Source organism: Leptosomus discolor, chromosome 13 (assembly GCF_034619465.1).
Source record: "Leptosomus discolor isolate bLepDis1 chromosome 13, bLepDis1.hap2, whole genome shotgun sequence".
Classification (NCBI taxonomy): domain Eukaryota; kingdom Metazoa; phylum Chordata; class Aves; order Leptosomiformes; family Leptosomidae; genus Leptosomus; species Leptosomus discolor.
Window position 1 is genome coordinate 16,538,747 of NC_141403.1, and position 14,935 is coordinate 16,553,681.

General features: G+C 40.8%; 1 protein-coding gene across 1 annotated transcript; it reads right to left on the reverse strand.

Moving 5' to 3' along the window:
- Positions 1 to 13,508: 13,508 nt before the first annotated feature.
- On the reverse strand, positions 13,509 to 14,552 carry LRRC30 (leucine rich repeat containing 30). The gene has a single exon (XM_009955883.2). It carries the CDS (start codon positions 14,403 to 14,405, stop codon positions 13,509 to 13,511), a length of 897 nt encoding a protein of 298 aa, XP_009954185.2. The 5' UTR covers positions 14,406 to 14,552.
- Positions 14,553 to 14,935: the final 383 nt, after the last annotated feature.

The following is a 14,935-nucleotide window of genomic DNA, read 5'->3' on the forward strand; positions in this document are numbered from 1 at the left end:
TGTCGATTTCAATCCATATTTTTATGCCCAGTCCCTTTCATAGTGTTCATTACATCTCTGAATGCCTTTATACATTATATGATCTGAAGTAATTATAGCAGAAAAATCTAATCAATATTATGAATTCTTATAATGCCTTTCATCATAGCTCTCAAAATTCATTTCTAAAGATTGAACCTGACAGAACTTGTAAAATACAGGTGTAGCCACTTCTTGCACAATTCTGTGGATTTAAGTCTGTAATCCACACAGCCATCTTTATGCATTTAATATTTTTAGCCTTTACTCAAACACCCTTACTTCTTTAAAGAGTTCCCCAAAAACATGTCCAAGACAGAGTAGAAATGGTGTTTTGATAAAGTGATTCCCTGTCCTATGACCTCCTTCTGGGTGCTCAACTTACTCCTTAGGGACATTTTGCAGGATGGAGAGTCTAGCATCATTAGCCCAGGTGGTGTTGTATTTAATAGGTCCCATTAAAAAAATTCCCCCTACTAGGACATCCCTCTTCACAAATGTTTGTAGGCAAAAGGCTATTCTTGTCATACTGCAGCATCTACTCATTTTCATCATTAGACCGTTGCTCAAGTACCTATTCCTTTTGCATATGTGCTGCAAAATCCCTGTGATTTATCTGCTGTGGGTGTTAAACTTCACTTTTCTCTTAATTTTCAGGCTTCCAAGCTGTCCTCTACGTCCTCTGCTACTGTTCCTAGACTCATTAACGACGCGTGGAGGCGAGGCTTTTGGAACCAGACAGTGTGGGATTCTGGGGCAACAGATGCTCTGTGGTAACTCAGAGATGCTTCATGTTGCAGACCTGATCTTCGCAATCAAGGGTCTAAATTTGAATTTCAGAAAGGGCTAAAACTTGTGATGCAGTGCTTGCTACAAAGAGAGATGAAGTCCAAGAACTGAAGTCAGGTCCTGCATGGGTTCAAAATATGAATCCCAGTCTCTACCAGTAATGAACAAAAGCACACTCCATCAGTAAAGTACCTGAATCTCTGCTGTAGCACACATAGGCTACATCAAGGATGCAATTCTTGTGACTTTCTTTCTGTCTCTTTTTTGGCTTCTTGAAACTTTATATGATTACTTTAGATTGGAATAGCTATAAGATCTGGAGGCTTCACATTAATTATTAAGCTCAGTATCTGACTCCTATATTTTAAGATCTACAGCTCTGAAAGAGGAGGCACTGCTGGCAGTAGCTACCTTGGGAGGGTTGAAATTTATTATAAATCAAACTAATCTATACTGTCTCATGCTCAGGAAATTGAATTCTGGGAGTTTGTGAGAGTCAACTCAGACTTGACTGAGACTCCTAATTCACGTAGATGAGGGACATTCGCATTGAGATAAGAAAAATCTGTCGATCTGATTTTCATTACAAATCAAATTTAATCATTCTGGAATTCAATCTACTATATTTAAGTTAGTGGGACCTTCAAAAACGGAGTGTGGAGACTCTGTTCTTTAAAAATAGATGCAACGAGATTATCTGTTAAAAATAAGAGATACTAATTGTGTGCATATTTAGCCAGCAGATACTTATAACCAGAGAGTGATAACAAGTTCCCATTATTTGGTTATGGGCCTCTTGTTGGCTGAGGTCCCTCAGTGGCAATTTTTGAGAGAGTTCTTTGTACTCTGAGCTTAATCAAAAACAAGACTCAGCTCTGTATTTTCCTCCACAAAGTCAATGGATTAAACTCATCAAAGTCACAGGGTTAAATTTGGCTCAATGTATCTTTGTTAAAATGTTTATAATGCAAATGGTGGCTGTTCACAAAAGAAGTAACAGAGTCTGTAGATGGATTTGCTTCTTTGTCACCTCACTGAGCAGCTGGAAGGTATCTCCAGAAAGAAATATATGTCATCTTCTGAGTCTGAAAAAAAACCCCCACCCTCCTATTGTGTAAACTCTTGGCTGCCCATTTCCAAGAGGATGACGGGCATCTTTGTGCCATGCTTATTAGCTACAGTTAATAACAACATTAAAAGCTCATAGAAGCAAGTTATTCTAGCTAGTGCAATGAAAACTAACTAAAGTGGTAGCCATTCCTTCTGAAGTCAGAAGATTCAGTGTTTGCTCTGCCTTACGCCTGCTGAAGGAAAGTAGCTGAACTTCATCGAGGCCTCCGCTTGGTGGGCACTGCCTCAGGGAAGCGAGGAACTGCTGTAACCCCTGCCAGCGGCGACCGGGCCCAGGCTCAGGCGCCTTTGTCACAGCAAACGTCTGCAGGGATTCAGTTTGCCTAAAACCAGCTTTCGGCTGCCAGCAGCCCTCTACCTGGGATGAAGGCATCCGACGCTGATGTTAAGGGAACGCAGCCTTTCGAAGGCACTGGATCCTGGTGCCGCAGGCATGCTCTGTGTTAGAAGCAGACAGTGGGAGGACTCCGACGAGGGCTGGGGGATGTATTAAGCTGTTATCAGTATCTCCATGCTCTGGCGAAACCTGTGTGAGTGCTGCTTCAGCAACTCCAGCCACTGATGTGTTTTGCCAGCAATGAGTTAAATTCTTAGCGCAGACAAGGCTGAAGAGGTGAACATTTCTTGATTTCCAGCTTTGCAAACACCTTTGACCAGCATCTCAAAGTATGACAGCCTGAGAGCATATTAATGAGCAGCGACTTCCCAGCGGGAACTGTTATATCAGCATTTCTTCTCCCTGTGTTGTTTCCTGCCGCTATCCTGAGTGGTGACACAGAGGTGCATGAGCAGCTCAAAGATGACTGCAGCAGCGTAGGTATCTAAAACAGCCAGGAGGCCTTGGGATACAGAAGCAAATATCCTAACCTTGGAATGACAGCTCTCTTTCATCTGGAGATGGGGTTATGAATATAGCATTTACTTTTATACCATCAAATAGAAATGATAATATAATGGACCGGCAATTCTGCTGTTATTCTGTGGCTATGAAAGCACATAAACTGAAAGGCCAGGGGAATGATTCTTTTGCAGTTAGCCTTCATTCCTTCGCAGATACAGAAGTACAATGGTAAGCCAGAAATGGACCTCTGTGGTGCCCTATTTAACCTATGGGAATCTTTCCCTAGAAGAAGGGGTGGGCACACCGTGTCAGAAATTATATATGGTGCTAATGATATATTAGACAGGAGATAATAAGTCTTTCAGGGATTTCTAAATGTATCACTTGTTAATTTAGGAGGTACCCTGGGTGCAACTTATGAGGTGGTACTAATTTAGAAGGTATCATGAGTAACTCCGCTTGCTGGAGGGCTGAAATGTAAATCCCATTGTTCAACAGGGAAAACGAAAATGCTCCTTCCATTAAGTCTGTGATCTGTCCTTCACTTGCCATGGGAAATAGCATAATTTAGAAATCTGCCTTCCAGGATGTTGAACAATCATGCCTCATCAGTGAGATCTCTAGATTAAAAATGTGAACATTTTTACATTACTAGAGGGATTATTATATCTTGCTTAATATTTCATATACTTGACATCAAGCTACCAAGTAACGAGTATGATGTATTAAAATGCCCTTCTAGTCATGTTATTTGCCTGCTTTTATGTAATAAGACTCCAACTGCATTTGTTCAGTGATACTGTACAGTGGTTTGATTTATGTTTTGTAGTGTCGGGCTAAGAAGGGACTTTAAAACTGATTGTCGCAGTCAGTTCAGATCTATCTCTGAGTTTCTATGGATCCTGAAACAGGAGGTTCTCTTCGGAGGCAGCAGAGTTTTTGTATCCTTCCCTTACACGCAAAACTGATGCAGCGCTAGCTTCCATGGAGCTGGTTGCACCTTCAGGCACCCAGCAGTAAGCAACAACATTATTTTCAGCCCTGATTTATTCCTTTCAGAACTAGTGGATAAATCACACTATTATGCCGTTAGCGTGTCTTATACCACAATGCCCTGTGTACACCGGGTGCAGCCCTCTCCACTTCTGCATACCTACAGTTCCCGCTGTACTCAGTGGGAGGTGAGGCTTATAGGAGCAGTTCCCTTGGTCCTGCTTTGCTGGGGTGAGTACCCTGTGCAAGGAGAGTTCCCCCCCAAATATTGCCTAACAGCCATAGCAGGGCAGTGGTGAGCTTCACACCACACATGCACATCAGCTAATCAGTCCAAACCAGGCAAGCAAATTCGTGCTTCTTTCCTGGGTCCTGTTGTCTTCCCTTCCTTTATCCTACCTTTTTTCCTCCTGTCCTGAAGTTAAAGTGAGGGCCTCTCTGTGAACAGCATTGTTGTTACCGCTCTCTGTAATCGTGGCTACGCATCACTGCTCCAGCCTCACACTGTGGCTTCCCTTTTAAAGGACTGACACCGAAGAGCAGGAGGGTATTACACGCAGGTGGACATGTTTTTACAGCAGAAACGGAGAACTAAATGTAAATCTCACCATCTACCATCTCACCACCATGGCAAAATCTGGGGCTAGACAACGGAATCTATCCCTGCTTTTATATGTTTCTAAATCATTTTGTAGCAATATGATAACCAGGGGGACCTAAATTCCTCACTTCCAAAATACAGGTAATGGAGGCAGTAAATTTATGTAGAAGTTCACTGGGAGCAGGAGGGGACCTCTGGAGAATAAGTCAGGCGAGGACATGACTTCTTGTTTGTGCACAGTTGTGCATAGACACTTTCCTATCTATGTCTTTAACATTTGCAATAGCCCTTAGGTAGCTGGTTAACATAAATGTCCATCTCGAACCATATTGGAGGCTGAGGATTTATGAGCCATGGGGGCACAGAAAAATGCCACTAAGTGCAAAGTATATTCTGCTCTTCAGGCTAGTTACTGCGTCCTGAGGCTGGTTCGCCATTTTTCCTTATTCTATTTATTTTTTTTTTCTTTTTTCTATTTTTTTTGTTGTTGTTATCCCCTTGTGTAGTTGATGAAGACAGGCCTCTGCTAATGATTAACTTGTTTTGGAGGGCAAATTCAGAAATAGAGGCTTGAACTGGCATCAGTCAAGCAGTCAACTTTAATTAAAAATGTCGAAACTCGTTAATAAGAAACAAAGAGACAAAACAGAAAAAAAGGAAGGGCAGTGGGTAGCAATAGAAATGAGAGAACATAATAAAACAAGGAGGAAGAACAAATGAAAAGAAAAAGGCAACAGAATTCAAGGGAAAATGCAGATAGCTAGTATAGAAGAAACTGTACATCAGCCATCCTGACTTCTTACTAAAGTGACTAGATGCCTAGCAGTAGCCTCTAAAGTGGCAATTCTTTCCCCATTGCCTCCCTTATATTTGTTATTTATCTGATATTTTAAAATATACTGTTTCCAGTATGAACCATGGCAAGGCAACCGTGGAGCATTTCTGCTGTGTATTTTTTGCTGAATACGCACCCAAACCTAGGTCCTGCCCAGAATAGCCAACTGCTGGTTCAGGGAGTACAAGAGAGAGGGGAGAATCTTGCAGAAATCCCAGTTTGGTGACTCATCACCCTGGCAACACTGGCGAAAGAAAAGCAATGCTTCTCTTTATCCAAATGTAGACTATGCTAAATTGATATAAATGTGAAAATGACTTACTGAGAAGAGCTATTAGCTTCACAGATAAGTCTTGAAATGTCACTGCTTTGCAACGTATTAGCCTAGCTAAAGAACATTAAATAGCCTCTCTAATGGACACCTGATACACCAGAGAGAATTCTGAGTCCCTGGTAAATTTCCCCATCCTCCCCTAAGGCTAGTCCTTACGAGCATTTGGAAATGCTGGATGAATTTTCTCACCCATGCATTCTAGTATCTGCATGCCAGTCCAAGGAAGATGAAACATCTTAAGTGCTGTAAATTAGTAACTTTGAGCCAAACGAGAAATAAATAAAATTATCCCTGATATGGGCTTTGTGAAACTGAAAACTTAGCTAGTTTGAGTAAGAGCATTCATTTGCTTTCTGTTCTCCAAACCCTGGGGGGTCATTTAGACCAAAGCAACCTCTGCTCCTCCAAGTAGGACTAGAAAATGTAGTGCCTGAAGTCTGTGAGACACTGGCTTTATGTTTTCACACAGTGTAAGAACAGACTATTAAGACTCATAGTAAAGACTGTTATTTTAACTTATCCAAATAAAATATGCACATTGAAGGGGAGGGTTAAAACCTACACATCAGCTTTTGATAAACAACCAACTACCAAATTCCTCTGAAGTTAAACTAAATTTTGAACCACCTGTGTTTCACCCCCTGTCTCTAGGAGTAGCCCAGACAATTGGGTGTGAAAAATCTCTAAACTTTTCCATTTGAGTCTTCTACAAACATCCAGGCCAAACTGAACTCCAGAAGTATTCTGTTTGGTGTCAGATCAAGCTGTGTGGAATTTAACTTATTTTCTTCTTTGATGGGCTAAAGAATGCATTTCAAATAGTTCACTGCAAGAGCTACTAAACTTTCAGTAACTAACAGAAAATGGATGTATCTGCTTGTATGATTATAGATCAGTCAAAAAAACAACTGAATGCATGTTCTTCCATATTTTAAATCCCCACATTGCTTAATAAAAGTCCCAATGAACTTTGTGATATCTAACACTAAAAAACACCCAGAAAAACTAATGTACAAGAAATTCAAAAGCAATGTAATTTACCACCATGTGTTTTAAGTCCTGCTTTGATGCTAAATTACCAGCATTTTATTTGCAGTGGAATATGCTAATTTTCATTCAGGTCACACATATTCCTCAGATATTACACTGCAAAGCATTGTAAAAACCTCCCAAATACCTTCAAACTTATGCACACACAAATGCGTGCACACACACGCATGCTCAGAGGGATTTTTTTTTAATGAATTGAATTCAAGGTTAGTATCTTTGCAACTTCATTTGTATGTGGACAGAACACACAAACACCATGTTACAATCTATTCTTTACAGTGTTATTTTCCAACTGGAAAGAGAAGGTGAGTGTGCTGAAAGATAGACAGGACCCTTGTGCACAGAAATGGCTGTGGAAAACCATTATCTTAACCAAGACACACTTGACTGAATGATTTCCCCAAAGTGAAGGTTTTATTCTTCTGGATTCTTCAGCCGTCCCATCAGTGCCATGCACAGGGCACTGTATTACTCTGTGCCAGAGATACTTGTCTGCTTACACAGGCAAACAATTTAGGAACCACTAATAACCTCTGTTGTGCCCTATAGGGAAAATATGTATATGTGCATGGACCAATACAAAACCCCACATATACATACAGAGACTTCCATTATGCTTTTAAAACCAAAAAGCACAAAGAATAAGCAAGGAAAGTATAATGGAAATAACTTTGTTTACTAGATGGAAGCAATTTTTTGCTGTAACAGTTTGCTGTTGCTCACTTGGTAATTTCTTTTAGCTGATTTTGGAATGCCATCTCTAAACCTACAGAAGCTTCTTTTAGATGTGTCCTGCTTCGCCCTGGTTTGAGGTGGAACATTTTAATAGCTAGGGAGAAAAGATTTTTCTGACATTGAAAGCATTTGGCACAGGGGCATTATAGGTGTGTTGGTGTTTCTCTGATGTATCTTCCAACCCTTCCCAGCAAGTCTGAATGTTAACTGTACTGAGAGATAGTGCTTCGTGTCCTGTGCACACATGCTGCAGAGGCAAGGCCGGGTGAAGGAAGGTATTTGTACCCTACAGCTTCACTGACCTGGCTTCAGATGCCTAAGCTTCAAATTAAGCTGCAAATGTCCTGGGGCTCTCTCTGGCCAGCAGGGAGAGTCCCTGGGACAGCATGAGGCACTTCAGCAACACTCCTTTCTGGGGGCCTCCCAGGAGTAATGCATCCATCTTTCTCTATCAGCCATGGAAGCAGCGTCCAGAGACTAACCACGGTCTGAAACCTCTAAGGCAGGTGCACCAATTTGGTGTCGTGAGCACCTGGCAAACACTGGCTTTGTAGGAGGGGAAAAGCTATTTGTTGCTTCTGTGAATGTGCCCATGACACAAAGGCTGGAGATCAGGAAGAAAACCGAGCAACATGTATTTCCCTCAAAGAGTTGTATCAAAGAAGAAAAGAGAAATATTTTTTTTAATGTCTGGGAAGTGGAAATTAAAACCAAGCTATCCATCATTGAATTTATGGTATCTGAAACTCCTCTGAGCCCTAGGGAAACACAAAGCTCTGCCCTTTGTTCTTCTTTTCAGCCTGCCTGGGTAAGCTCGCTTTATGAAGCAGCATAATTTGCAGTGACCTTTTCTGAAGCTGCTGCTGCACTTCCTGCTTCACTGGAAACCACCTTTTTAGCCATGCATGATGTGACTCCACAGACATTGGAGTATAAATTTCAGGCTTTGTTGATAAACGCTGCAAAGCAGTCCGGGGCAGTAGGCAGCTGTACCGGTGCAGGCCACTGTCAGTACTGCTGGGCTGCAGAAGACAGTGCTGAGGGACGGTTTTTTGAAGGCTGGTTGGCCCTTGTTGTACCACAGATAAGAGCATAGAATCTGTGTGGTGGGGGATGAAAGAAGGATTTAAAACTAATAATGTCAGCGGTCTGCTTTTCTCTACATTGCTGGGAGGGGGAAAAACCAGTCCATATGTAATTCTCAATTTTAAAAAACTTTGTATGAATTTGGTTTCCTCTTGGGATATTCAGGGTGTTCAGATAACCTATTACATTTCTAAGGACAGCTGTCTCAGTGTCTCTTTCTTCATCTTTTATAATTATTATTTTGTCTTTTATTTGTGCAGAGGAAAAATAATGCAATTTTAGAAATGGACTTTCAGACTTACTCCACACATGAGTACACTTCAATAAGTGTACCTGTGTCCCAATACATCTAAAGCCTCAGAATCATTTAAACATCTACTGAGTCTTAAAATCTTGGTTTGCCATATATAAAATGGTAAATGTATATATTCTCATATTAATGCAAGTCCTTCCACAATCAGTGGAAGATTTCCTTTGGGTGTAACTCTTTCAGGTTTTCAACCCCCACACATGTGGAATGCAGAAGCACACAGGACATAACAATATGTGTATTTTCTTAATATTTTAGAAATTACTGTATATTGTTATTTTCATATAATTATGATCATACATATTAATTATACTTAATAGAACGGTGCAAGGCAGTTGGAAACACTCCTTGAATCACTCAAGAACTGCTTGAAGGTTGTGTAGCAAATTTACCCTTGGAATTTGGTGAAACCATACTGAACCATTACTTCATTTTCTTTTCTTTCTCTATCTCTCTTTATTTCCCTCTCATGCAGTGAAGACCTCTGAGACTTCTTTTTTTCTTTGGTTAAGGAAAGAAGCTGAAGTATCAATGATTTTTCTACTTGCAGAAATATTATGCCGTGATACCTTTTTTTCAAGTAATGTGCTGGCCTGGCAGTGTAAAGAACGTTCAAATCTATCCAGGATCAATGCAATAATTTTAGATGCATCCTCCTTCACTTAAATGATGATGGTAAAGTTCTTAAAAGTATTAACTCAAAGATATGGTTTCCTGAAGCTACAGCATAGTAATAGGAAATGAATTCATTTCTATCCTAAAAAGCTTAAACTGCAGAACGTATATTCTTATAGTAAAAATGCCTAGAAACTGTTCTTGAGTTTGACCAAAAAAAGAGGAGTTTTGATGAAAATGAAGAAAAGTACGGAGAAAATATTGGCAAGTTGGAAAAAAAAGTTGACATATTTTTCAACCTAAATAATAATCATAAAGTCTTTAATCTGAATTTCAAGAGCTTTCAGCTGGAATCTGAAAAATTCTGTCCTGAAGTGTTACCCCAGTGTGTCTTGGAAATTGGTCTTCGCAGGTTCTTGCTGCTTCACTCACATAACAGGCTGGTGCCTGGCCAGCCCATGGCTGCCCCGCAGGGCTGCTGGGACATTGCAACCAATTTGGGGAAGTCACCAGTCACAAGCAGCATGAGGAAGGGTGGCTGCATGGCCAGTAGCCCCAGAGCAGTAGTTACAACACCTTTCAGCTTTAACTTCCAGTGAGGTGTTTCAGCAACACTTCAGATTAAAATGTTCTGCTTTCATTCAAAGGTTGAAGTCACCAAATTTGTTTAGGCCAAGAGCCTGAAACCTTCCAGTTTGCAAAGGCTCTGCTTGTTGACTAGACTTTAAACTTTTCACAGAATGCAGCTTTCTTTTTGATCTAAAATAAAAATAGATGTAAACTGTTCACCTCATCAAATGTACCACCAGTGTAGTTGATGACAGCCAGGGAACAAATTGTATAGCCCTGTTGTATATTACATTTATTCCAACCATTTGACCACGACTATGTTCTTTCTACTTTGTTCTTAGGCTTTACCTTTTGTTTCATCCACATCAATAATTTTTCTGAGCAATAGCCGTAGAAAAGTCAGCCTGCCAAGACAGTATTCTTTTCCATGAGTGGACCCCACTTTTTCCATTCCTTTGAAGAACACCACCACTAATGACAACAAAAATAATAGATGCATCAAAAGTTATGCTACTGTGAGGCTTAGGATGAGAAAACTTCAGTGAGTACTAGAAACATGTGTAACATTCCTTATATAGTTTTCTGAAAGATTGTAAGTCAAAATCATGTCATTTAATACACATAGAAGTGGTACTGTCGTCATATATTACGAGATATGACTACAGTCCCCGCAGCATTTCAGCTCCTTTTCCTGTCATCTGTACAGCTAATATCAGATGACAACATTGAGATCCACCAGTTCTTTGCTAATGCCCTGCTAGAGACTAAGGCCAGTGTGTGCCATCATACTTTCTGTCTCCCTCCTGTGTCTCCTGCTTGCTTTCTCTATCTTGCTCCCTCTCAAATGCAAATACATACATCTTTATTTGCCTCTCATGCATATTTCTATACATTAACAGTGATATACAGTCTTTTCTTTTTACAGGAGGAGTTCAGAACACTACCTTTAGTCATGTGAGATCATTTTCTGTATCTCTGAGGAAGCTATTTATAAGGGTCTTGACTGAGGAATGAAAGAAAGACTAAAGCGGTTCAGTAGAAATTATCTTCTTAATGGTAAAATCTGAATTATACATTAAAGTACCATTTATTCAATGAAATTTATTATTCTGTTTAAAAAGGCAGAGATTTTTATGTGTTTCGTATGCTTACAAAGGTTTATTAGCTTGAGTAAAAGGTTATTATTATTCAATTGAATAATTGAATTTTAAATTATTGGTATTGCACTTCATATTATAACTGCTTTTCCAGATGCATTTAATTATGTCAAATCTGCCTTTTAATCCTCTGTCTGGAGACCATTTTCTTGAATCATGCACTGTTTCTCACCCTCTGTAGTGGTATCCTAATGAACACACACAGTCCAGTCTCACATTTTCCATGTAAATTACTGTGCATAACTCTTCTAGTCAGATCACATTGGAGGCTATCTGGTGTCAGATAATCCTGGATACTGATATGTGGAAAATCTTTTCAGGTGATTAATGCCATAAGCATCTAACTTTCCTGCAAAGCACTATTGCGGGACTGCAGTGTTTATGAGAATGCCAGAGTTAGGGATATGAAATAGACATTTAGAAAAGTTAATAATCTATGCCTAATCCCCTCCAAGAATTATCTGTTGGTATTTCTATAAATAATTGCAGCTTTATTTCTTGTCACTAATTGCATCACATATTAATTTATTAGCTGTATTTTTCATTCAAAACCTTAGAACTTTGCTATACATCTCATTGCACAGGTGAAATAAATACATGTAAATCTACACATAAAATATCTTTGCATTTGAAGCATATATTAAGTTTAAAAAGTCACAAAATAACTGTGCTTTGGTGTTTGTTTACTTACTTTGCTTGTTTGTTTGCTTAATGCTTGAGCAAATGTGCCCTTCAAAAAGGCTTCTCATTTGCTAGAAACACAAGCTTTGTCCTTGACTTTGTGCTTAGAAACTGTGATTCCTGGGCGTAACACTGAAATTCTTGGTTAAGATAACAAATGATACACAAAACATCCAACATGATAAAATACCAGGGTAGGCAGCCCCAGAGTAGAATATGCTGTGAGCACCGATTCTTCATTGCTACGTTCAGTGCCACACTGGTAATGTTAGCATGGCCAAAGGTGCTGCGTTTGCTTGCATGTACCTATGAAGTACATAACTGTTTGCTGTTACCAGGCTGCTTCCACCTCTGCTGAAGAGTTTTTCCCTCAGCCGGGGGTTGCCCGATAACTTCACTAGAAGCAGGATCAGCCTTCCACAGCCTTCCATAATTTCAAGCAAACTGTGGTTTAGAAAGTAAGAGAGATTTGACATAGGATAGGAAGCACTCTAAAAGTGGCTTTGACTACTTTTAATTAGCTCGAGAATTACAGGCTCATTCCTCTTTTATGCTGCCATTACAAGCATTTATCTCAACTGATTTCAACAGACTTGCTTCTGTTTTACACTGGTGTGAAGGAACAAAAAAACCCAGGTTGCATAAATTGTTAACAGCTCTTTCATACTGCCTCTTTATTACCAGATAAAACTTTGATGAAGGACATTCACAAAAGATCAATATGAGAAACCACATAAGACCTGACTTTTATGCTACTGGCTGATACTGAAAATCACAGAAATAAGTATTTGTTTTTGAAGCTCTTACTTAAGCCGATGATTGGTTTGATGCTGCTTTTCCTGAAAGAAATATTTCACCTTTAGGAGATGTACTGCCTCCTGAGCAAAGTTACGCCACGGCTCCAATTGCAGGGATGCAGGAAAGGGAATGGAGTGCAGTTGTTTATCTAGTAACGAGCAACTTCATCTGTCAGCCTTCATCTGAGGGAATAATTTCATTTCTCTGCTTCACGTGGATGCTGCTTCTGGCTGATGTGAGGCACCACTGTCGGCATTCGAGGAGGTTCAGTGGGAAAGACTGTGTGTCTCAGAAGGGGAACTAGGGGCTTTGGGGTCTTCTTCCAAAGAACTGGGAAATTACCTCATCGACGGCAATCTTCACCTGTAATTTATAGAGGCCAGCACACAGCTGTGGGGTAAACAACAAATGGTATTGAACTGGCCAGTAATATACTGTCTGTGAGCTAATATAGCTCAGGATATATTCACTGCTGAAAGTAAATTAAACATTTTCCTTGAGATTCGCTTAGGTAGCAGTGTTTGTTTATGTAGTGGTTCATCTGTGTATGAAGAAATGAGCAGGAGTTAAAGTGCAACTGCAATCACATATAGTAAATCCAATTTATATTAATATTCCTCCAACCTAATAGCTGGCAAATACATGCTTCTGCACTTCTAGCAGTCTGCTTTGATTTGTTTCTGTCAAATGAAGAGCAAACATTTTGTCACAAGTTTGTTGGGGTTTTTTTCCTAAAAAAAACCCAAGCACACCAACACTGAAGGTTACAGAGGTGGCTATTTTTAGAAAGTTTACTCCTCACACACTTAATCAAGGTCATCATACTTTACTTGCTTTTCTCCAACTGTTACTAAAGCCACAGTCTTTGAAACCCGAACGTTATGAAGTGGAAATGCCTGTACAGGAAAGCGCTCTGATACGACTGAGTCTTGATGACAGGTTTAATCCCAAGCTCAGCAGAAACTCAGTTATGCTCCTTTTTCTCCCTGAGGTAGTTGAAGAGGACATTCAGCCCCCCCTCGACAACCTCGGGCAGAGGCCGGGACAAGGGGTTGTGGGCGATGTGGAGGCCTTTGTCCATCGGGTTCCATGCGATGCGCGGCAGCCGGCGCAGCAGGTAGAGGTCATCCGGGAGAGTCTGTATGGCGTTGTAATCAACGTTCAGTAACTCCAGAGTGGTGACGAAGCAGAGAGACCGTGGCAGGGTGCGTATGTTGTTATTCTCTAAGATAAAGATTTGCAGATTGACCAGATACTGGACACTCTCTGCGATGTTTTCAAGCCTGTTGGACCCTAGGTGCAAGAAGTCTAAGCTCCTCAGTGCAAAAATGCAGAGTGGAATTTGCACAAAGCGGTTGTTGCTGAGGTTCAGTTTCCTCAAACTTGTCAGGTCAGTGAAGCTCAAAGGCAGTTGTGAGATGCAGTTGTGTGACAGGCTCAAAACCTCCAGCTTCCTGCACAAGCTGAGCTCTGCTGGCACTTCTGTCAGGCAGTTCATATTGACAAACAAGACCTTCAGGTTCCTCAGAAGCCCAATCTCTTTAGGCAGACACTTGAGGCAGTTGCCACCCAAGTTCAGCACTACCAGCCTGTCCAGTTTCCCCAGTGAAGGAGGAATCACCACCAGCTGGTTACGTGAAAGGTTCAGTTTCTGCACCTCGGGCAGTCCCCACAAGAAGTCAGGCGTGCTGGTCATCCCTTTCATTATGAGGCTCAAGCTGACATAACGCAATCCTCGTTTCAGTAGTGACTTGGGCTCTTTCCCTGAGAGAAGAGCATCTTCCCATGCAGGCAATTTTGGACCTTTCCTCAGAAAAAACATGCTCCTTCGTCCCTCGTTCTTCGAGTGCTCGGTTCCCATAACACCCTGGATCCCTCCTGAGAAATGAAGAGAGGTTTTCTTCCCTTGCAAGTGCTACACCAACATGCGAATGCCAACAGAGGATAACAGCTTGCAGGAGGCTGGAAAGTCAAAGCAAGGAGACAAGGAGGAGCCTGTGAAGTGCATCTCAGTCCATTGCAGTTTCCATAGCTGCTGAGGGAAAGTCTCACTTTTGGGGGCTTATGCTGGTCTTGGTGCACAGTCTGTAATGAAATACTTGCTCCTGACTCGTGAGCAAACCTGTTCAATTCAAACTGAATGCCACAAGACAGCTGTCACTGTCATTTGGCCTGGACTTTATTGGACAGATATGTATCTTCACTGCAAAAAGGTCACAAGGATGCTGTATATAACTTCACCATGTCAGCTTTCTTGGCTATCTGGTACATACCATGGCTGCAGGACAATTAACAAGAGTGACTTCAAAAAACAAACAAGCAAACTTTAGAAGAAAACAAGCAAACAAAGAGGCTATCATTTCAATTCAGATTTAAAGGACATTTTCGCAA

Excerpts from the sequence above, each read along its gene's own strand:
- LRRC30 (XM_009955883.2), bottom strand. The coding sequence starts at position 14,405 with ATGGGAACCGAGCACTCGAAGAACGAGGGACGAAGGAGCATGTTTTTT.